Below are 26,227 nucleotides of genomic sequence, written 5' to 3' on the forward strand. Positions count from 1 at the left end.
AGAAATACCAACGCTAAACAAAATTTTAAGTGAACTTTCTGAGGACAACGATTTGCCAAAAATCAGTAGAAGCAAATTATGGGCCGTCTTACGAGAGTTGAATTTTTACTGGGAAAAGCAGAACAGGAAGTCAGTTCTTATCGACAAAGATGAAATTATTTGTTGGCGAAGATCCTACTTAAGATCAATTAGAGAATTCCGTGACGAAGGGAGGAATATTTATTATCTAGACGAAACTTGGGTCAACGAGGGATATACTGTAACAAAAGTATGGCAAGATAAAAATATAAAAAGTTTTCGACAAGCATTTTTGGATGGACTTTCAACAGGGTTCAAGCCACCTTCAGGTAAAGGGCGAAGATTAATAGTGACACATATAGGTAATGCCAGTGGTTTTGTAGATGGTGGTTTACTTTTATTTGAATCTAAAAATACAGGTGACTATCAGGAAGACATGAACGCAGATGTTTTCGAAGAGTATTTTACCCAGATGTTGGATCTTATTCCTCCGGGGTCTGTAATTGTCATGGATAATGCCAGTTACCATTCACGGCAGACCGAGCGGACGCCTACGACTGCTTGGAGGAAAGCCGATATAATTCAATAGTTATCCGGAAAAAACATTTCTTTTGAAAGAAATATGGTGAAAAAGGAACTTTTGACACTTGTCAATCTTAATAAAGATCAGAAAAAATATGCTATCGATGAAATGGCAACAAATCGTCAAATAACGGTTCTACGGTTACCACCTTATCACTGTGAGCTTAACCCAATCGAATTAGTCTGGGCGCAGGTAAAAGGAGATGTAGCGCGAAATAATACGACGTTTAAATTAAGTGACGTGAAAATTTTGTTAAAAAATTCCTTGGAACGAGTAACTGCAGATAACTGGCAAAGATGTATACATCATGTACAAAAAGAAGAGGAGAAAATGTGGGAACTCGATAATTTAATTGACGTTACTGTGGAACCTATCCTTATCAATCTAGGAGACGAAATATTCAGAGGATGAATTTTAATATACCTACTTTTTTATTTTCTTTATTGTACATTTATACAAGACTACATTTACTCACCATAAGTTGAATTTTCAAAATACATATATTTTTGTGTGGAATAAAAGTCTATTCATTAAATTTAAATATATATTTTGATAATATTGAATAATTTTATTTGAATTACTAAAAACCCTTTTAACCCGGTTATGATGCTTAAAGTAGCCTCATGTTTCGAAATGCTGTTTTTATATTGTTTACTTATAAGAGAAATGGACCGAGAAATTGAAGCGGCACAGACAAAGACGGATTGTCGGGGATCAAATTTTAGTTACCTGGTACAATTTAGTACAGTCCGATCGCACAGTTTTTTTTAAAGTACACCTCATCCTATACCGATAATACATAATATAAAAATATTGAATATAAGCCCAGTACTACATTTATTTACGTTTTGCATACATAATAAGCTTTTATTACTCTCTTTCATTTCTAAACAGACTATAGCCAATGGGTTAGAGGGAGGCAAGATAAGAAAGAAGATGGGAGAAATATAAATTATAGGTAGAAATAGTTACAGTGAATTAATTTTTTTATAAATATTTTTAATAAAACTTTTTACTACAAAAAAAAAACAAAAAATATATCAATAACTAAAAAATAAAGAAATTCAACAAAAATGAGATAAAACATATTCTTCCCGGATTTTTTGAAAATCTTCATGATTGTCAGAAATAAGCTTTATGTGTATACTCGTCATTGCTAGTCCATTGAGATGATTTTGTACCATAGTATTTCTCAGTCAGGTTTTTATATTTTATTTTAATTTAAAATTCACGAGCTAAATTTTTAAAATATGGAAATGTATTACTTTTTAACATAAAATTTTATATTTTTAAATTCTTTTGGCAACAAATATTTATAAGTACTAATTTATTACAATTGTTTTTTAAAAAAAATGAAGGAATGTATTAATTTTCAAAATTAAAGTTTAAGTAAATAAAATACTTTATTAAAAATTTCCAATCGAATATTTTCTTAGCTTAAGAAAATGTTTGTACTTTTTTCGAATTTCTAGGAGGAGGCAGCTGCCTCCCCTGCCCCCCTGCCCCCCTGCCCCCTGCAAATTGTTTATTTGACAAAATTTTGACTTCTTTGGTCTATACTTGTTACCTTGACGTTTCAGGAAAACACGCAATTTCAAATATTTTAAAATATAAATGTCTTCCTTTATTGTTCTCAACATGGAGTCATTTGACAATAACGTAGATGCATTCAACTTTGTAGATAAATCGGAAAAGTATGCAATCATAACATTTTCAGATCAGGAAATGTTTGTAAGCGAATTCGTACTTTTTCCTAGATTTGTTTGGTATTAAATCTAAAGTCACATTTTTGCAGCTGCTACTAATTCTGGTTGTTTCCCGGACACTTGAACATCATCATCATCATCACCAATGTCCATTTTAAATACTTTTTAATATATTTTAGCAATTATAGGTATTAAAACGAAGTTGACTTTTATCACAACTATAAATAAACAATGATGTCAAAGAAGCGATTTCATAAGCAATTAAATTGTAATGAAGAAATGTTAGGAATGTATTAATACAAATTTCTTAGTTCATATTAAATTCACGTTTGCAATTTCAGAAAAAACAGTGGTAGTAAAAGCACATTGTCGGACTCAATGCTGTTTGCATTGTCGCCCGGGAATGTATTGCTTTTACTACTAGGTACCACAATATACTATTTCCTGTTAAGTACTCTTTTTTTGTTAATTTTAGCGTGATATGCACTGGTATATTTTGATATGTCATGGCGATAGGAGATGTCACCTTGCCGAGATGTCTTTCTAGATTGTTAAAATAGCTGTAACAATTTAATAAACCTGTAACTTCTTCAAGTTGAAGCTATTAAGCAAGGGTGTGAATGAATGGGTAAGAAGATGGGTAGAATGCAAGAACAGCTAGCACTGCCATTAAACTTGTTACCATATTCTAATTCTCCACAAATAGAAACACAATTTTTGGTTTTTCTTTTCTGCTACACCAATTTGTTTCATTCCGACAGATTTCAATACAAAATCAATAAATATTTTTTGATGATCTTTTCTGCCTCAAATTTAATATTCTTTTGCTTTGCTTCGATGGATCTTATTGATTTCATCCAAGTCGTTTAAATAAGACGTATTTGCTAGGCATACAGAAAACAATAAATGTTGTATGATCTGTATAGGGACTCATATACAGGGTGTAACGCTTAAATGTGATACAAGCCTCTAACTTCTGTATTCGTTGGCGGATTACAATTTTTTTTTAGTTTTTTTGCTTATAAAACCTAAACTAACGAAGCAATTTAAGTGCTAGAAAATTTGTAGAGAATCGAAATACGAATCGATTCGATCGGATAATTAGAAACGAGAAAACCCCTAAAAATTGGAAAATTTAACGTTTTTTTTTTTAAATTCATTCCTCTGCCATTTTTTAAGTTGTAGATCTGTGCACAAAAGTAGTGAATTATATGTACTTTAAGTGTGCACAAAGCAGAAACTGTCGGACCATTAGTTTTGGCAGAATTGAAATTTGAATTTTTTTGTGCACTATAATCTAATTTTCCGATAAAATGATGCCAAATAGGTGGAAAAATGCCCCAAACATGTTCAAAAACGGCCGAGCGCGCGCACGCAGTCGAGTAGTGGGGGAAGATCGGGAGATGAGGGGCAGTGGTATACAATTTTAAATACTGTTAGTTATAGTATAGTTTAATATTATTGTAAGTGGTGATACATAATAAATAATACCATACACGGAATCACAATGATGTGAAACCTTTGGACACTCTTTGTTTTGTTCCTGACTTTTCTTTGACATTTACACGACATCTTGACATCAAACGTGAATTTGAAAATTCGTACTTTTCTGTTCCAAAGAATACATATTTATGTGCCCTTGTATACCGTAAAGGAAATTTTATTAAATTTTGTAAGATGTTTATGAACGAATTTACAATAAAAAGTTGTTTTTCTTCAAAATGTTTGTGACATTCCTGGTTTTATTCCGGTACCCTTCATATGTATGTTCAAATGAAAGATTTTGCAATAATATTTACCTATTGGCAGATTCTGCTATATGGAAGTCGTTTGTACACTAGATGACAGTGGTATTATTGTGTGTTTCAAAGTTTTTTTTATTATAACTTAGTTTATCTCCGACTGGAAATTGTTCTATCATAGTGCGTAGATTTTAAATATATATTTATTTGTGAAATATATATTGTTAAAGAGATGAGCTAAGACACGGTTGTCAAAAAACCTGCATTAATATTGGTGATATTTTATTTTCTTTTAATGAAAAATTAAATAATATAAGATTAATATTATTTTCTGTTAATAAACACATTTGTTTGGCGTACTTTCCACCCAATCATTTGTGGAAATAGAAACATTCCTCTGGATACTGTTTACATCAAAGCAAAAACAATTCGACATCAAATACGACTAAAAAATATAGTAAACAAAGGAAACTCACCTCTCCACTGGCAACTGCCTCTCCGGGAATGAACAGCTCCGGGTAGATGTTATCCAGGTACCACTTGAAGCTCTTGCACCCGAGCTTCTTCCTCAGCTCCTTCCTGTTGTTTACGTCGCCAAAGTCGCCCTTCTCGTTGCCAATCCTCTGGTAGTAGTACTTGGCGTACTCATCCAACCACACCTCGGCCAGACGGACAGAATTCCTGCGAAGGACGTTGACCCCGGAGCGCCATTTGTAGGGCGAACGTTTCCTGAAACGGAAAAAAATGACTCGGTCCGTGTTTCGGTGAAAAAAATGGTTTTCCAAAAAATTCGTTGTAAAAGAAAATGTACATCGACTATAACGTGACCTGATTTGAATACGACAATGTGCCATGAATATAGGTACTAATTTGCCGAGCTGCTTATAGTCCAATCAATAGGTAGAAGAGCTTACCAAAAATACCACCTGGAAACAAAAAATATGGTGATATAGGAAAAAAATTCTAAGAAAGAGAGTGTATTTTTCCTGTGGCGCATAAACGGCGAAGTTAACCTAAAAAATTCATAAAACAAAAAAACGGTTTTTCGCTAATAAAAAAAAATTTAGAACTCCAATCGAAAAAAGTTAAATGAGAAGTTGTAGCTATTAAAAAAACCTATCGATTCGTATTTTTAAATACATATATCGATTGCTATATTACTTTTCGAGATATATCGAAAAACCGTTAAAAATCGACTTTTCGAATGCACAAGTGTTTGTTTACATTGTGATGCATCCCAATGTGAAAATTTTGAAACTCCAAACATTCTATTAGACCATGATTCTTTTGACGCGTTTGAATCACTCGTTGATGCAACGAATTATGTGGAAAATCAAGTTGATCGCGTGGAAAATATAGGAAATGAAGCCATGGAAGAAGAAAAAAATTAATCACAATTGAGGGAAATGAAGAGAAAAAGAATTGAAACATAAGAGTGATATACTTACATAAGCTGTGAAAATAAAAAATGTAATAGGCGAATATTTTTATACCACGTAATTTTCTGTACGATAATTAAATAAATATTTTGTAATACTTTTTATAGCGATAAAATTTATAGGGGGTATAACTAAAACACTAAGCTTCTCTGCCATTATTTCAAAATGACTTAATTCAGACAGACCTACCTATTAGAAATTTAATGTCGAATTTAGTCAACTTTAAACCTTCTTAACTTATTTTTTTTTAAATGGACCCTGTATATTTTTGCGTAACCTGGTGAACATTTTGTTCTCTTTCGAATGGCATCCCTATATATACATTTACAAATTTTAGTGGAACAAAAAACATTATTTTAGTTGAGAAGGGTATGCCCGAAAACACTATTACCCAAATGTTCAAAATTAAAATCGAAGTAGTCTCTGAAATATGTATAATGTCTCGTCACCATGGGACACCCTATATCTACTTAAACGAACACATCGTGTTTCAAGTTTTTTTTATTTTAAAATTTGCACCACCACTTAATTATTTACGAGAAATGTTCAAGCAATTTAGCAAAAAGCTCTTATCGTCTACAGCGAAGCACAAGTCTTTAGAGTTTGAACAGCTTAGTTGTTTATCATGAATATTAACGAAATTGGTTAAGTTCCAAATGAAGTTCAAGAACAACAAACTTTTCAGGGATTTGCTAGTAGCTACCTATAAGTTTAATGCGCATAGTTTGTTAAAGTAAGTAATGAATATGATGAGAAAGGTAATTGTTATTTGTTATAGCTGTTTTACATTGACAATTTATTCATCAATAAATTGAAGAAGTTCTTCATCAATTAATTCACGAATTTATTGGTAAACAGTGTGGCTTTACACTGCTACAGACTTTGTCAAGTTTTTTGACATATCAGTTCTACCAATGAATCAAAGAAGCAAATAAATTTCAAAAATGTCACCTTTCCATTCATAATTGTAGTGATACAACAGCGGTACCGTTCTGACACATATTATATAAATAGTAGTTTTTGTAAATAACAAATCAGTAAAAACAATGCAAAACTAGCACGACGCCACACAATTATTTACATATTCCAATAACATAACCTCATTACTGATCTGAGGCTGGAAATCTGTTGGGTTGGTACTTCCAAACTTCACGAAGAAATTGACGAAAATTAGAACATGCTCTAATTCGTCAAGAACTTGATGAATAAATTGATGAAGTTATTTGACAGCTGATTTGGTGCATTACACTTGTCCAATTTCTTGATGAAGCGACTTCATCAATCAATTGATCAATAAATTGTCAATGTAAAACAGCTTTTACAGATTTATAAGTGCTCTATTGGAAAATCATTTACGGATCAATTTTCTTTTATCTAAAAGTAACTAATTTAAAATATATTCATGGAGTTAAGATTTCCTGCTTCGACCTGAGTCAGATATAACAGCAGATAGATTTATTATTAATCCATAGTGGTAAATCTATGAATGGTCACAGCTACTTAAGATTTACTAATTACTTCCTGCTGTAAATATCTTAAAAAACTTGGAGTTTTGATTATAGACATGCTGATATTTACAGATAGACTCAGTTTTAAATTGACAAAGCTTGATAATAGAAAAACATATATTTGTCGAAGATTTGTCGTTTCCACTTTGTATCTCTATAAATTCAGCACAGGAGAAGTTTATGTGTTTCAAACTGATTTCTTTTCAAAACTCTAGTTCTCAAAGTGAATCAATTTTAAAGTGAAACACTGTATACAGAAATGACACACATCTTACCTGAATATGTGACCCACATGTGAACAAGGAACAATTTCCAATGTACCACCGCACATCCAGGTCTTGAAGGAAAGTTCCAAATTTTCACCACCCCATATATCGAAACCGTTGTCGTAAGTTCCGAGTTTTTCGAAAAATTCCTGAAACAAAGATACAAGTAATTAATAATTTCTGTACATAATAAGAATAAATATCTGGTAATTTTCATTCTGATAATGTCAAAAAGTGATACATTGACACAGTTGTTGTTGTAATGAGACATATGCCTGTATTTTTACCAACACCGTTTTCCTATAAACAATGTTAATCAACGGCAAAACGAGAACAAAAGCAAAAGCGGCTGTGGACAACATAAAACTTTAAAAAAGGTGGCTATTTGGGATTTTTGTCACATACATACAATGAAAAAAAAAATCAGAATAAGTTGCAAATTGTAAATTTTTATACTAAAACCTGTATAATTTGACCATATTTCAGTCTTCTAGCAGTGGCAGGGCAGCACAATGCGTAACAAAGAAAACTTTTTACAGGAGCTAGTTTGTAAATGTAGTGACCTTGTCTCCCCTGCTGAGAAGTTATTCAAATGGAGTATAGTGCTCAGCTGTATTTAAAGTTCATTTAGTTGTTATTTAAGTATACTTTTTAAAATGACTTAAAAATCCCAAGAAATAAAGCAAAATTCCCTATTTCCCCAATTCCAAACAGATCTGTAGATCTGGCATCATTCTTTCTAGGGCTGCGCCTCACCTTAGACAAATTGTGCTGCCCTCTGTTAACGGATTGTATTAACATATCGGAATACTAAGTCGGAATTGTATAAGTAGTGACATCTATTACAGAAAAGGCAAACGACGAAAACAAAGATGACCACCGGTCGCTGAATTACAAGTGGAGGTGTATCTTATTTGTGGAAGGGTGAAACGGGCGGTGACTACGAGACGCCTTCATTATAGCCATCCTTCTCTATCGCATGGATTTCTATGACTTACTTTATCGCTCTCACGTAACAGCCGATGAACCATGGGGACTTTCCGACCCTGTATATTTACAAATTTGCTAGACAAAACAGGAAAGGTACATTTTCTGATGTTTACATGCTCTCCGTAATCTTTCAATGAGAAAAATTAAAGGAAGTTGCTCTAGTTTATGTTACTCTTTGTCACTTCCTGGATGGATCTATTTATTCTATCATAGTCTTACTAAAAGTGCGATTTCTTGTCTGTAAAGCGCCAGCTTAAATACATTCAAAGCTAGTTTAGAAAATGTGATTTTTTTTTCAAATGCTGTGTTTCGAAACAGAACTTATAGAATATTATTTTTCTTAATTTCCCACTTCAAATTTCAAGTTTGGCAATTAACTATAAAATATCCGGTATATTCTATTATAAAAACGCACTTACTCGTATTACATCGAAATCATTAAAATAAGGATTTAGTATTCAACTCAAGCAGCTCGACTATTTTACTTGAACTAAGTTTTAAGTGCTTCTTTTTCAGCGCAACTGTCGGGAGGGCGAAAACCCGGCATCACCCTCGGTGCGCCCAAGATATGACCCTCGACTTCCGGGTCATATCTTGTACTTCCTTAAAACGCATTAATATGCAGCCAGAGTATGAATAATATAATCGGAGGAGGAGGATTATTACTTTGCTACTTCACGGGAACTTTAAAGATTTTCGTTAGTAGTTTTGAGATTTTCCCAATTCCGAGTTTACGTAATAAATTAGTTACTGAGCTTCTTGGAATATTATCTGGTGCTCGTCTGGCGGATCAGAGAATTCCTCTTCACTAACGAAAAAATATAATTGTACAATTTCAAGTGCTTATTACGACAATAAAAATATAGTACAGTATATTTCATTAGGACTCTGGAAATAAGGATTTTTTCCGTTATCACACATTCTGCTTTAATTCTAAGGGGATATATTAAATGATTATTAATAAACAATAATTTTACTTAAAGGAATTCGAAGATTAAGGAAAATAACTCGTAGACTTGAAAATATTTTATGCAATAGCGTCACTGACACTACTGACACTACTGACAGTGTTGACAGAAAGTCTTCTTCCAAGTTATTTCCTTTACGCAATCATTTACACATAATTTCACTACAAGGTACCCATTCACAGTCGTTTTGAAATATTGTAAAAAAAAACAGTTTTAAATAATTATTTTAAAACTGTTCTGACGCATGTCTCAACCTATAATTGTGCATATACACTAGATAGTGCGTGTAAAATTATATTATCTACTTTTTGAAATTTGGTCAACAACTCTATTGCAGATACTATTTCTGCAAATCGATTTGAAGAACTCTTACATTTCAATGGAAATACCGTTTTATCTAGAAAAGCATTCCCTTAGAACAAAGCTTGTCAGTAGATGATCAAATTATATCTTTCAAAGGAAGAATATCTCTAAAAACATATAACCCTAAAAAACCTTATAAATGGGGGTACAAGTTATGGGTACTTTCTGTGATAAGTGGATTCCCATATAACTTTGAGCTTTTGACAGGCAAAGAAAATACACCTAACACTGATTTTGGTGGGAACGTGAGATTGTGCCAGAAGATAAGAACTATAAGGTATATTTTGATAATAATTGACTCTGTTGCAACGTTAAAACCAGATAGACCCTTAGACCATCTGGAAAAAAATTAAAGTGTGGTCGAGGAATTTACAAATAACAGCAAACAAAAATTGATTGCATTATAAAAACTGTTCAATGGTATGACAAAAAAGTAGTACGTTTAGCTTCAAATTTTGTAGGAAATCATCCCAAAAAACGTAAGACGATTTTTTTATAAGTGAGAACTGCAAAAAAGGTATAAATTGTCTATAGTTGGTGTTTACAATAAACATATGGGTGGAGTTGACCTACTTGATTCCATTCTAGGCCTTTATGCTTTTCGTAGCAAGAAGTGGTGTCTTTGTATTGCTTTCCATATGATCGAGATGATTATTTGTAATTGCTGGATTCTTCATAAAAGAACTTATTCCCTCTATGATTGTATTGACTCAGGTACTATGTCAAAGTGGTTGAAGCCCTCTAACAATCCGCAGAAGAGCAAAGGAAAATGCTCCTCCTCTGGAAGTTTAGCACGGCTGTATAAATCACTGGCTACTTCATTCCCAGAAGAGTGAACGGTGCAAATTATCAAATTGTGGTGGAAAAACTAGTTTTTATTGTGAAATTGAAACTGTTTACTGAACAAAAATTGTTTTAAGGTATTTCGTATTTAATTTATTTTTTAAAATACTGTTCATAGAAAAAATATATAACTGTATCTGAATGTATTGGATATTTGACATGAAATTACTTATGCGGTTTCTTACTAACTCATTGCAGAAGAGACAATTCTAATAGTAATACAAAACAGTACAATAATATTATTCTATATATATATATCCATATTCGTACATGCATACAACTTTATTAATCGAACTAATTGCAACTACATATAATCTATCAAATTACATACAAAACTACTGAATAATAGCCCTCTCCCTTCTTTTTTCCAACAACCTGCCATTTCTCACGTCGTCCAGACAGCCACTCTTCTCTTTTCTGAAGATATGCTCCTGCTCTCTGAAGAAGGCCAACCTCTCATTAGCAATTTTGTGCAGGTATTCCATTATCTCGGGATACTTCCCCAAACATTCGTAAAACTCATCTGTTTCGATCAAAAGTATATCAGTAGCCTCTAAAACCAAAGCCGAGTGTATCTCCTTGCCTAGCAGCACCGTGCATAACCCGAACACGTCTCCGTCCTCCAGGTGGCACAATTCGATTCCATCTTTGGTTATAATCGCGACCGAACCCGAAGATATGAAATAGACATGTTGGGTCAATTGCCCAGTTTTGTAAATAAAATCCCCCGGCGTGAAAGTCTCCAGCCTCATCAGGGAGAAGATGGTAGCAACCTCCGTGTGGGGCAAGTACTTGAATACGATGCATTTTTCCATTATCGTACTGGCAAAAAACAAGAATATCTGGGTTCTCAGGTAGCCGGACAAGCTGTTCACAATTTCGACCTCGTCGAAAAAACGCTTCTGGAACTTGTACTCGAAATATCTAATCATTTTACTTCTCATGGACAAAGGGAAATCGTTGGCTCTTATATACTCCTTCATTTGTGCTAATTCCCTTTCATAGTTAGACTCCGATTGCCCAGCGATGCCGAACACTCTCAGGATATCGGCTATCAAAAAGAGAGTGTACAGTCTTCCGAAAAACGATATAATGGTGAAGGTGATCTGCTCGTTGGTCTCATAAACAGGGAACTTTTCAGAAGCACCGAAGAAGTAACATATCGTCATTAATAAACATTCGCCGTAAATTTGTCTGAACGAAGCGCCTCTACCAGGATCAATTTTAGCCACCGCTAACCAAGAATCTCTAGGCCATATCTTCCCGTACACCAATCTGGGGATTAGGTAGAGCATGCAGGCAAAAAAGTGCAGGAACATATACGTTCTGAGGACGTGCACTACAGCTTTCCGAGTTTTCTTGCCCAGTTTCATGAATCGCACTATATCATCCACGTAGTTCAAGATGGTGTTGAGTCTGAAGTACAAGCAGGGTAAGTGCATAATACTTAGTACCTTATAAATAAACCAATATTCTTGATCCTTAACGAGAGTCCACCCAGCAATTACATAAAGAATATCCGTAGAGATAAGGTCGAACACGAAAAACGTCTTCAGATACCTGCAGATCACTCTCTTAGTATCTATAACTACCTCTTTTGTCTTCTTTTCTACGTATCCCAGAAAAAAGAAGGAAATAATAACCATACTTTTTAAAAATACTATTATACATTCGACAATTGTGTACGTAGTCGAGTCAACCTCCAACATATTGTCGACAATCGGTTCGAACAACATCGTGGTCGTCCATAAGACCAAAAATAATATTTCCTGAACTGTGCAGAGCGTGCTGAAGGGATGGATCATGTATTTGTGTGGACCCATGATGTGTCTTCTCTGTTCGGACTTTATAGCTGATTTGTTGAAGGCGAGAGCATAACACTTGTAATGGTTTGGGTTCACAATGATAAGTTGCCTCAATTTTCTTAACAGGCGTTTGCAAAAGGAGGCATTGGGGGGTAATTTGGGGAGACCGGAAGTGCTCCTCTGGGGAAGAGTACATTTGTGGACGTTTGGCATTTTTGACTTGTCGTGATGACGGACTAATCCACAAGCCACTTTGTGCCAAAACTAATGGTCCGACAGCGCCTACGTTGTGCTTAAAGTACATATAATTCACTACTTTTGTGCACAGCTTCGAGCTATATACTACTGGAGTTTTCATTTCCAACCAATCGCGCCGTGCTAGAGTGAGACAGCATGTACTGAGATAGTGTCTGTCTCTCTCGCACACACAGCCACACTTTTCGCAATGGCATGCTACCTCTAGAAGTATATGCTCGAAGGTGCGCAGGGTCAGCTCTATAACTTAAAAAATGACGGAAATAATTAATTTAAAAAAACGCTAAATTTTCCGATTTTCCGGGTTTTCTTGACCCGATCGACCTCTAGTTTTATTCGTATTTCGATTTTCTACAAATTGTCTCTTTGTAGCATTCAGACTGCTTCGTTAGTTTAGGTTTTATAAGCAAAAAACTAATAAAAATGCGTTTTTTGCATAAAAATGCTTATAAAAAATTAATTGGAATAGGAAGCATATATCTACAGATTATAGAGGGTGAAAATTGGGGATAGGGGTGAAAATGCTCTGTTGTAGCTCGAAAGCGAAGCAAATAGAATTGAATTTCCCATCGGAATGGCTTATTTAAAAAATTTAAAAGGAAAATTTTATGCAAAAAATCGTTAATAAACAATTTTTTCTACAAAACTGTTAAAAGTGGGCTTTTTAATTGTCATTTTTGATGTAAAAAATGTCATTTTTTGACACGCGTGTTAAAAGTAAGTTACTTTTAACACTAGTGTTAAAGGTACTGGTTGCTACGAAAATTTTGGTTCATAAACACTGCGATCTGTGTGGTATTTTTTGATTTCTTATTTTTATTGAGTTTAAAGTTCTTCCGATTGTTTTGTAGAAAAAATAGTGTATGATATACGTGTTAAAAGTGATTTTATTTTGTTCGTGAAGTTAAAAAACTCGCTACGCTCGTTTTTTAACCATCTTCACTCACAAAATAAAATGCCACTTTTAACACTTGTATCATAAATAACTATTATTATTTTTTATTTTTTTTTTTTACTTTTTTGCCTCTAGTTTTTTTTTAAACTAAAGATAGGTGTAGGCATTACTTCATAAAAAAAAGTAGATAAAATTTCCTTCAAAAAAAGAGGTTGTACAGTATTTTTAGATGAGAATTGACTGATATATGGCCGCTCAAACTTTGTCAATTTTTCGATTTTCGTCGCGTTTACACTTATACGTTTTAGTTCTCATTTTTTACAAAAAAGGAAGGATTCGTTCAAGGATTTTCATCACATGACTTGTTCGAAAAGTCATTAAAAATGAAAAAACCGCGGGGTGCTATTAAATAAGAGGGTTGACATTGAAGATAGGGGTGAAAATGCACTTTTGCAGTTTTTTAAATATAGCAGGAAAACGAAGCAAAATTTCGGTATAGTTTATAGGAAAAATTATTTAAAGAATTGAATTTCCAATCGAAATGGCTTATTTATTAAAAGAAAAATTTTATGCAAAAAATCGTTAATACATAAACAATTTCTAAAATGCAAAAAATAAGATCTTTTGATTTCTTTTACTTTTTTGCCTAAAAACGACGAAAATTTAAAAAAATATACTATATAATAGGTTATAACTCAATTAATATTAGTCCAAAAACCTTTAAAAAGGCCTACTTCTACTAAAAAAAATTAAGGCGCGATGCACACTGGAGAAACGCGTTTCATGAAACTGGTTTCATAAAACGAGTTTCATTAAACCAATTTCATTCGAGCATGCACACCAAGGAAACCCAGCTCCAATTTCTCAGTCAGTTTCATGATGTATTCCGATGATGATTGTGAGAGTCAAAATTCGCGGATTGATGTGAGTATCAATTTAAATTCAGCAAAGGCTATCAAAGAGTATCTTACAAAATATTTCTTGATTCCGGGCATAGCCATTCCGTCACAATGGGAGATAGTTGATGGAAACAGGGAGTAGGTACTTCAGTTTATTTGTATGTATTCAATATAATTTATTTTATAATCTAAACGTACGATACGTTAAAGTAATAATCTGTGTCCCTATATGCATACTCTAGATAATATTAAACTTGTGTTTACTTTTCAGAAAATATATCTACCTACTATTGTTTTTTTATTATTTGTATGTTAATATTTTGTATTAATTTGTATACTAATTTTTGTATTATTTTATTATTTGTATGCTAATAAATATTTGAATCAAACCTGCGCTTTCCATTTCTTGTGCCCCTGCGTCCCACGTTCTTTGAACTTTGTCTCTGTTGCTGTATTCCTTGATGTGGAAAAAATCATATAGACACGGGTACTTATCCACTGTTTCTACTAACTTCGATTGAAACATAATCGTTGCCATTTTTCACTAAAATTCCACTCAAAACAAGCGAATTATATAAAAAAAAAACGTGAAATGAAGATGAATTTCACTCCTTGAAACGTGAAACTGAAGTCACATGAAACCGTTTTTTCAAGTGTCAAGGAACCTGGTTTCACGAAACTGATGAAACTAGAGTTTCATGAAACGCAGTGTGTACGGGCCTGTGTTATCTTATCTACCGGTTTCCAGCAACTTTAGTTTCACGTTCCATGAAACGCGTTTCTCCATAGTGTGCATCGCGCCTTACTTTATTTATTTACGAGTATGGAAAAGGTCTGAATCAAGAATGAACTGTTCATATATCGTAAACGATTAATGATAGGTATAGAACATGGTTAATCAAATATGTTCAGAAATAAAGGGAGAACCCAAAAACTTAAAAATATACAGGGTGTTCCACTTAAAACATTGTAATGCCTGTCAAGATAGCTCTGGGATACCCTGTATATAAAGTTTCCGAAAATGGATACATGTTTTATTTATACGATACCTTAAAAGTCCTTTAAGATATACAGGGTGTTTCTTAATGATATGTGAATATTTAAGGGAGTGATTCTACATGAAAAATTAATGATAGTTTGTTGTTTTGTAAACTATGGTCCAAAAATGTTCCGTTGCGAAAATACAGGGTGTTAAAATTTTAGGGAAAAGAAGGAAATTAACTAATACTTTCGAAACGTAGTGATAGTTAATAAAGGCGCATGTGTTTCAATATAAACATAATTTTTAGCTCCAACAGTGGCGTGCGTACGAGCACTAACTTTGATATTTTTAATAGAAAAAATTTTTTAATCAATAATTTCAAAAAGTTCTACCTAATAAAAAAATAATATGAACTTGTTTTATTATTTCTAATTAGTATTGCTAATAGTATCTAGTAAAAAAAATTCTAAGATATTTTATGCTGTATTGACTTTTATACTGTTAGGACTTCCCCCAATAGATATTTTGAAAGCGTTCAGAGCCGTACTCAATAAAAATTTTAAATGATAGCTAAAACCAGCTAAACAACTTTTTAAGCGATTACACTAGTAATATCATCTAATTCAGAACGAAAAATTTAGACTTTAGATTTTGTCATAAAAATAGTAGCGAGGTATTAAAAAAAATTAACCATATAATGGCCCTTGAAGACGAAACGTCGGTTTGAAAGAATTGTAAATATGCAATTTATTTTAAAACTACTGAAGAATAGCTCTTTCCCTTCTTTTCTCCAACAACCTGCCGTTTCTCACGTCGTCCAGACAGCTACTTCCCTCTTTTCTGGATATGCGCTGCTGTTTTCTGAAGTAGGCCATTCTCTCTCTAGCCATTTTGTTAAGGTACGCAACTGCGTCGGGGTACGCCTCTAAAAATTCGTTAAACTTGTCCATTCCGATCGACAGTACATCAGTAGCCTCTATAACCAAACACGAGTACATCTCCTTGCCTAGCAGCACCCCGCATAACCCGAACATGTCCCCGTCCTCCAGGTGGCATAATTCGATTCCATCTTTGGTTATAATCGCGATTGAACCCGAAGATATGAAATAAAGATGCTGGACCAATTGTCCAGGTTTGTAAACGAAATCCCCCGGCGTGAAAGTCTCCAGCTTCATCAAGGAGAAGACGGCAGCAATCTCCGTGTGGGGCAAGTACTTGAATACGAGGCACTTTTCCATTATCGTACTGGCAAAAAATAAGAATATTTGGGTTCTCAGGTAGCCGGACAAGCTGTTCACAATTTCGACCTCGTCGAAAAAACGCTTCTGGAACTTATATTCGAAATATCTGACCATTTTACTTCTCATGGACAAAGGGAAATCGTTGGCTTTTATATACTCCTTCATTTGTGCTAATTCCCTTTCATAGTTAGACTCCGATTGCCCAGCGATGCCGAACACTCTCAGGATGTCGGCTATCAAAAAGAGAGTGTACAGTCTTCCGAAAAACGATACAATGGTGAAGGTGATCTGCTCATTGGTCTGATAAACAGGGAACTTTTCAGAAGCACCGAAGAAATAACATATCGTCATTAATAAACATTCGCCGTAAATTTGTCTGAACAAAGCGCCTTTACCAGGATCAATTTTAGCCACCGCTAACCAAGAATCTCTAGGCCATATCTTCCCGTACACCAATCTGGGGATTAGGTAGAGCATGCAGGCAAAAAAGTGCAGGCACATATACGTTCTGAGGACGTGCACCACCGCCTTCCGAGTTTTTTTCCTAGTTTCATCAACCGCGCTATATCATCTAAGTAGTTCAAGATGGTGTTGAGTCTGACGTACAAGCAGGACAAGTGCATAACACTTAGTACCTTATAAATAAATGGAAATTCTTGACTCCATACGGAAGCCAATCCAGTTACACCCATATCAAGAATTTTCGTAGAGATAAGGTCGAACACGAAAAACGTCTTCAGGTACCTGCAGATCACTCTCTTAGCATCTATAACTACCTCTTTTGTTTTCTCATCTACATATCCCAGAAAAAAGAAGGAAATAATTACTACGTATAGGATATATTCTATTATATCTTGGTAAATTTTGTAGGGAATGAATTCTGCCTCCAACATATTGTCGAAAATCGGTTCGAGCAACATCCTGCTCGTCCATAAGACAAAAAAGAATATTTCCTGCACGGTGCAGAGTGTGCTGAACGGATGGATCATGTATTTGTATGGACTCCTGATGTGTCTTCTTTGTTCGGACATTATAGCTGATTTGTTGAAAGCATAACACTTATAATGGTTTGGGTTCACTATGATAAGTTCCCTCAATTTTCTTAACAGGCGTTTGCAAAAGGATGCATTAGGAGGTAATTTGGGAAGGCCGGTCGTGTCTTTCTGGAGAAGAGTACATTTGTGAACGTTTGACATTTTTTACTTGTCGTGATGACGGCTAATCCAAAGGACACTTATTGTACGTTAATCAAGCCCTAGTCATCTAATCACACCACTTAACAACTTCTATAGTCTGGTTTGAAGGCAACATGAGAAAAATATTGCTATTTTTTTTTACTGTATGTAATAAACAATTGGATTGCTGTATTTGAAGTCATGCGACAAAGATACATTTTAAAAATGTATAAAACAAACAAGTCATACAAGAAAAAGTTTTCGCTTTGGTTACTATACTTGCTTTCCAATTGCCAGGAAAATGCTCCTGACGTGAGTGCTTTTATACTATTGTACTCTTTAAATACTCCAAATTTAAATAATTGGAATACCTTCTGAGAGGTATTCCACTTATTTTTATTATTAAAAGCCAAAAGCCAGAGCCTAAGATAAATTTTACATTTTTGAAGAACGGTGGCATAATAACCATAATTAAAAAATCCTAACTTCTCATACCCGAATTCTATTGCTCCAATAAGTTTTAATAATTGTTCAAATTGTAATTTTAATTTTGTCTTTAATAAAAATTGATTTTTAAAATTCTACATTAGATTACTCATCCCAGTCCTGATCGGTAACTAATCACTTACCGATCGCTAATTTGTAAACGTCACTTACAAATGTCTCAACAAATACAGTATAGGTGTGAAATCTCCTGAGTGTGCAAAAATTAATTTAACTTTATTAATTGTGTCTTTAATAACTGTAGCCTTAATGAATACATTTTGTTTAAGTGATTAAACAAAAAAATTGCAAAAAATTATCATACCAATATACCTTGAGCCTTGATTAAAAATTTTGACACATATTCCTTCAAGCGTATTGCTTAAAGGTAATCTTTTGGTGTATTATAGGTAAATATTCCTACAATCGTAGCTTGAAATATATGTCTTTTTTGTTTAGATTGTTCATGTTACATTTTCAAACAACATTGTAGCATTTGACACTTATGGAATTTGTAACCGGATATAATCTAGGTATGCTACTGTGGCAAGATTTTCGAGCGAATGTGGACTTTATCTTTGCAAGGAATTTATTGCCTAGTATTTTACAACTTTTACAAATTTTCATATAGCTTATGCTACGTCACGTTGCGTACAAAAATAGAAATATTACATAATATACTGTTAATCATGGACAACTACTACACAAACTTTTATATTTCTGGCCCAACCAACATTATAATCTAACAAAAATGTCACACTGCTAGATCATATATTAAAACGATCCCGTTTTATTCACTAAATATACCTTTTACAAAATAAATATAAGTATAATACCACTAGTTAGAGTCCCATTATTATCCTAATCCATCAATCATTTAATTAGTTAATGAGTTCGGTAAACTGTATTATGTAAAACTAGAAAGCAAGAGAGGGAGGCTAGCCGAGCCTACAGAAAGGAGGGAGAGGGTACTTTGGGAAAGTACTAAACAGCAAAAATTAACATCACTTTGCTCTATGAACATAGGCGCAGAAAGTCACCGCTTATGAGATACAGGGCGTTGCACTAGCTGGTCTCTATTTGCTATAGGAACGGAATAAACGTCATTTTTCTAGGTTACCCCCAAATAAAATAATCTAAAATATTTAGATCAGGTGATCTAGGTGGCCAAGGTATGGGGCCATTCCGACCAATCCATCTGTTTTGGTAGTTGTTTGTCAGCCATTCACGAACTATCTGGCCAGAATGTGCTGGCGCCCCATCCATTTGAAACCAGGTCCCGATTCGTTGGTTCGAAGGCATGTCCTCCATTAACTGGAAGAGGCTTATTGTCCAAAAAATTCAAAATCAGATCGGAATTTAGTCTACGTGGCAAGATGTTTACTTGGATAATATGTTTCATAACTCGTAAACCATTCACTTTTCGACAAAAATAAAAGAATGTTTTTCCATCCGGAATGTTTCAGACCGTTATAAAGTGTATTCATATGACCAATTAATTCAGTGGCGTAGAAGTTTTACTTTAAATAGGGAAACAATATCCTTGTTTCTCCGCCACTGGTTTTTGAATTTAGACTATATGAATACAGAACCAGGAGAATTAAAAAAAAATGTGTACCAAATTTGTTAATTTGTTATTTGTTTCTATTTTTGTTAATTCCAACGCTCTGTATCTCATAAACGGTGGATTTTTGCACCTATGTTTTCCTAAATAAAAATTGCATTTATTTACAACTGAACTGAACTGAACTGAACTGAATTGAAGAGTGTGCAGATATTGTCTTTGTATATGGGTATTCCAATAGAAACGCCAGAAAAGCAGCCCGAGAATACCGGCGAAGATACCCAAATAGACATCAACCTGCCTACACAGTCTATAGTGCATCATTTCGTAGACTTCGAGAAGAAGGTAACACCGCTCCAAAAAGGCCATTGTCCCTACTGAAGTGGATGCACAAAATGAAAAAGATATAATAGATGCTGTTCAATTATTATTATTAACGTTCAGCGTATAACAAGTAATCTTCATTCATCACCATTATGTATGGCGTGAATTCAACAAAGAAATTCGTTTCATCGCCAAAATGTACAAGCGCTACATGCTAGAAATGTTTCTCAGCGATTAGAATTTTGTCGCTGGTTATTTCCACAACATGCCCAAAATGATAGATTTTTACTGGGGACGGCATAAGTAATAAGCATAATGAATATCTGGGCGTTACAAAATCCGCATGCAATTAGATCAAGACGATTTGAGCAAGGTTTCAGTGTCAACGTTTGGGGCAGCATTATCAACAATAATTTACTGCCTGTATATGTTTTAAATGTTCGTTTAAATGCAGATGCGTATAGAATCTTCTTGGAAAACAACCTTTTTGATTTCATTGATGACGTAGGGCTTAAATTGTTCAAAATATATGGTGCACCACCACACAGGGAGAGACAAGTAACTGCTAGGTCAAAAAATAATCACTTCCCGAATAAATCGATAGGCCAACAAGGTCAAATAACATGGCCACCGCGTTCCCTAAGATCAAAGCCCTTTGGACTTTTATTTATGGGGACATATGAAGCAATTTGTCTACCATGTTGAAATCACTACACGTCAGCAGTTACCTGAAAGAATTCATGACGTAGCTAGCAAGATAAGAAATAATTCAAATCTCATACGTCGAGTGACGGAATCTTTAGTTCGCCAATATGAGGCTTCCATTCGAGCGGAGGGTAGACATTTTGAACATTTTTTGTTTTGGTTAACTTTAAACACAAATAATAATTATTGTTATGTTATAGCAACTATTTATACAGAGTGTCTCATAATTAGTGTCCAATAATTTACCACTTGATTCTACTGCCAAAAATAAGAATATTTTTTCATATAAACATGGGTCGAGAAATGTTTCCTAAGGGAGCTACGCCCCTCTAAATTTTTTAAAATATTTCCGATATGGGTTGAAGGAAATATGGGTGCTTCGAGTTCATCCAAAGAAAAACGCAACGTGTAACAATATAACTTTATTGAACGCTTCTTTACAGGACAGGACGATCGATCGGGAACAAGACTTAACCCAAAGACCTCAGAATGACTAGACAAGTAATTCCCTATGCATTGCAAAGGAATTGTTTTGATTTTCCACAACTTGAGACATCCTGCTATTAAACAAGGATGAAGATAGTTCTTTGTTTACTAGGGAACTCTTAACCAGTGGCGTGTGTGTTAAAAAGGGTGATACATTTTAATATTTGTCTAATTTATATATACTTACCGATTTCACACCTAATTTGGTTTTAAAATAATGTTAATGACTTCTTTTTTAAATAAATAGAACCATGTTCGTTTTACTCCATAACGGCACTTACTGCCGAAAAAAAAGTAATACTAGTTACAACAATCTTTATTTTCTCAGTAACAATATACATCAATATGTTAAATAATACTAATTAATAAAAGTTTTTACCAGTTCAAATAGGAATCACAAAGTTACAGTTACAGTTGCATATAGTATGGTAGCTATACTATACTTGTATACAATAATATGCATATCAAGTAGGACAATTAAGTGATAAATGAAAGAGAAATAGTAAATGGGGTTATTACACATATTTTTAAGTTCTTTAATTCTTAAAACAGATTTATTGGATCTAATTTGTTATGGTGACAATTGCTACAAAGTGATCCCGAATTATGTGCAAAAAATTGTTTATACAATTTTAATAGGGGTCCTGTATTTTGACTAAACGAACTTGGGAACTCAGGAACTGCTGTGTCCTTAAGATAAACTCGGCCACCAGGTCTTATTAAGAAATCACTTGATGTGAAGTGATCTGAACATACAACACTATCTTTAGGACTATTTTCCTTTCCTATACAGCTCAAAATGCGAGAGAGCCAAACGTCTCGGCGTTCAACATTCGAAGGAATCCTAAAATCAAATTACCTAGGTATATTTCCTTTTAAATAATGTTGCCTTTGCAATTCATGTTACTTTTTATTTAACCGTAACACACAATTCACGTTTTAAAAAAATATTTTATATTTTCAATATTATTGCACTGAAAATTTTCTATTTCAAATTTTGTTTTAAACTACCGTCTGTTATCTGTTACGCCCATGGTAAATCTACCTACCTGTGAAAAGAGCGATTGCCTCCACTTTTAAAGCGAAATCTACATATAACACAATATTTTCCCATTGTCTATTCACAAAAACAATAAATTCTGCCAAAGAAACTAATAATCCACGGTAAACACAACGTTAAACTCAGTAAGCACGCAAAGAATTAATGGCGGCCGACAGTCGTAAACAATAATAAACATCTAGCATAGAGCAGGTACTGCGCGCGCACCTTACCACATGTCTTTAGCCAATAGGAGGCTGAGTTCTCAAAATATTTACAGTAGAACAAAACAAACCAAGACAATGCACTGTCTATCCATTCTGAGGTCGTTGACTTAACCCATACTAATGACGTCGTTTCTTTGCCTGATCTAAGATAAATTTGCCCTCTCGGTCGTGTACCTACTTCTAGTCCTGGTAAAACCCCACCTGGATACTGTCTAATAAACAAGTTAGGTACCTAAAGCTCTATAATTAATGATGTACTTATTCCTAATCTCATTTACTCTAAATAAGGCTTAATACATATAATGTGATATTAATTATAAGAACAAATTTATTTGCTAATTAAATATGATTATGTAATTGTAACATGCCGCCACTGAAAATTATGAATTTTGACATCGTGAATGCTCATCAAAAGTCGAAATAGATCAAAATTTTTCAAAAATTTTAGTCTGAGGCGTCGTCGGCTAAAATTTGCCCCAATTTTTTTGCTTGTCGAAATTTTCAAATTCAGATGCCAGCATATGATAGACCATCATTTCCTCTACAATAAAGGTACTCTTTAGTTCTTTCGATAAAATGCTCTATTTCCGAGAAAAACTGATCTAAGCACTTCATTGCATACCTTAATATAAATAAAAAAAATTCTTGAATGGCTAAATTAGGTACATATACCATTATGAATATCGATATGTCATCATATCATTATACAATTATACATTGTAATAAACAACGTGAAAAGTTGAGTTATGGGCATCCCAAGCAGGGGGATTTAAACAGTAAAATTTGATAGATCTGAGTTTTCTATTAAAAATGGTAATGTGGTTTTATATCGAAAAAGTAATCCGTTTTCGAGAAAAATCGGTTTAAATATGTGTTATTACACTTCCCAAAATGTTTACATTTTTTTTTCTTTGGAAATGGAGCATTTTATCGAAAGAAATAAAGAGTACCTTTCTTTGTAGATGAAATGAAGGTCTATCATATGTTCGCTTCTGAATTTGAAAATTCCCACAAGCAAAAAAATTGCGGCAAATTTAGCTGAGGACCCCCCCAATTGAGACGCCCTTGATCAAAATTTTTGAAAAATTTTATGATCTATTTCGACTTTTAATGAGCGTTCATGGTGTCAAAATTTATAATTTTCCTTCAATCCATTTCAGAAATATGAGGCCCCATTTAGGGGGGCGTAGCTACCTTAGGAAGCATTTCTCGACCAATGTTTTTATGAAAAAATATTTTTATTTTTGGCAATAGAATCAAGTGGTAAATTATTGGACAGTAATTATGAAACACCTTGTATAGCTTAATATTTTGTAGTTAACATTTACTAGCAAATGTGTAAAATGAACGATAAAAATTAGTGATTTAATTTGTCGTAATATGTATAAAGGACTTAAAACTGATTTTTCTGTAGCTACAAGGAGTAAAATACTTTATTAATCTCAATAATTTCTAACCATAACTACTGATGAAACTACATATAAAAAAACTACTGACGAATAGACCTTCCTCTTCTTTTCTCCAACAGCCTGCCATTCCTCAAGTCGTCCAGACAGCCACCTTCTTTTTTGGATATGTGCACCTGCTCCCTAAAGGAGAGAAACCTCTCCCTAGCCAACTTGTGCATGTGCTCCAATGCGTCGGGGAAGGCTTCTAAAAATTCGTAAAATTTATCTATCTCGATCAGCAGTACATCAGTAGCCTCTAAAGCTAAACACGAGTGTATCTCTCTGCCCACCAGCATCGTGCATAACCCGAATATGTCGCCGTCCTCCAGATGGCACAATTCGAATCCATCTTTGGTTATAACCGCGATCGAACCCGAAGATATGAAATAGATATGTTGGATCAATTGTCCAGCTTTGTAAACGAAATCCCCTGGCGTGAAGATCTCCAGCTTCATCAATGAGAAGAGGGCAGCAGCATCCGCGGAGGTCAAGTACTTGAAGATAACGCACTTTTTGATTATCGTACTGGCAAGAAACGAGAATATCTGGGTTCTCAGGTAGCCGGACAAGCCGTTCACAATTTCGACTTGGTTAAAGAAGCGCTTCTGGAACTTGCACTCGAAATATCTGATCATTTTGTTCCTCACTGCAAAAGGCAAGTCATTGGCTTGCATGTACTCCTTCATTTGTGCTAATTCCCTTTCATAGTTAGACTCCGACAGCCCTGCGATGCCGAACACTATCAGGACATCAGCTATCAAGAAGAGAGTGTACAGTCTTCCGAAAATTGATACGATGCTTAAGCTGATCTGCTCGTTGGTCTGGTAAACGGTGTACTTTTCAGATGCACCAAAGAAGAAACACATAGTCATTAACAAACATTCGCCGTAAATTTGACAGAACGAAGCGTCTCCACCAGGATAAATTTTGGCAGCTACTAACCAAGAATTGTTAGGCCACTCCTTTTGGTACACCACTGCTGGGATTAGGTACAGCATACAGGCAAACAAGTGCAGATACATATATGTTCTGAGGGCGTGCACTAGAACCTTTCGAACTTTCTCTCCCAGTTTAATCAATCGTCCTATATCATTCAAGTAGTTCAAGATGGTGTTGAGTCTGACGTATATGCAGGGAAAGTGCACAGTACCTAGTACATTATAAATATACCAATAACTATTCCTTTCATAAACCTGATCATAAATAGTTAACCTAACTATTAGATGAAGGATTTCCGTAGATATAAAATCAAACAGGAAAAAGGTCTTCAAATACTTCAAAATGACTCGCTTAATGTCTATAACTACCTCTTCCGTATTCTTATCTACATATCCCATAAAAAAGAAGCAAACAATAAGTGTACATTGTAACGAGCAAATAACATATTGGAAGCATAAGTATCTGCTCATATCTACCTTCAGAATAATTTCGACCATTGGTTCCAAAAACATCCTGCAAGTCCATACGACAAAAAATAATATTTCATGTATCGTGCAGAGCGTGCTGAACGGATGGATAACAAATCTGTAGGGACCCTTGATGTGCTTTCTTTGTTCGGATTTTATCACTGATTTGTTAAGGGAGAAAGAGTTCCACTTGTAGTGGTTTGGGTCAACTATAATGAGTTTCCTAAAACTTCTCGCCATGCGCTTGCAGAAGGAGGCATTGGGGGGTAATTTGGGGAGTCCGGAACTGTCTCTTTGGGGAAGACTACATACGTGTACGTTTGACATTTTTTAGTTGTCGTGATGACAGGTACTATGCTTTGTGATGACGGGATAATCTAGAGACCACTTTTACGTCCTGGATTAATCAAGTCGTAGTCGCCTAAATCAATGTATCTATTAATTATTAATAAAGAATATTTTGACAAAGATTTATAACAGTATTTTTCAGAACAAGTTTAGAAAAGCAGAGTTTTACTAAACGAATACAGTTTTTGAGTATGAGCGAGCCCAGCGAGCGTTTAACTTAAAAGCTGTATGAGTTTAGTCAAACTGCTTTTAACTGCCCCCACTATAGTAAATAGACTATTAACAGAGAACACTATACCAATATAATATTCTCTGCTATTTAGTCCAATTAACTAAGCCTTTAAATCGAAATTTTGTCAACTTGGCTGAATTTTTGATATGAGTTAGTTTAAGGTATATTATAATAATAAGTGAGAGTAATTTTTTGTTCAACCCCCGGCCAAGGGTGGAAAAAGATAAAACAAAGGGCTTTTTCAAGATAACTCAAAAAGGGTAAGAGCTAGAAAAAAAAGTTTTTCA

At 34.2% G+C, this 26,227-nt stretch overlaps 1 protein-coding gene across 1 annotated transcript in view; it reads right to left on the bottom strand.

The window, feature by feature from the left end:
- LOC108915806 (putative polypeptide N-acetylgalactosaminyltransferase 9) overlaps nucleotides 1-26,227 on the bottom strand; it is a 125,800-nt gene that overhangs the window by 48,148 nt on the left and 51,425 nt on the right. Inside the window, 2 exon segments of the mRNA XM_023455811.1 lie at nucleotides 4,526-4,778; nucleotides 7,272-7,411. Coding sequence (XP_023311579.1) covers nucleotides 4,526-4,778; nucleotides 7,272-7,411 — 393 coding nt within the window.

Source organism: Anoplophora glabripennis, unplaced genomic scaffold (assembly GCF_000390285.2).
Source record: "Anoplophora glabripennis isolate ALB-LARVAE unplaced genomic scaffold, Agla_2.0 scaffold950, whole genome shotgun sequence".
Taxonomy (NCBI): Eukaryota; Metazoa; Arthropoda; class Insecta; order Coleoptera; family Cerambycidae; genus Anoplophora; species Anoplophora glabripennis.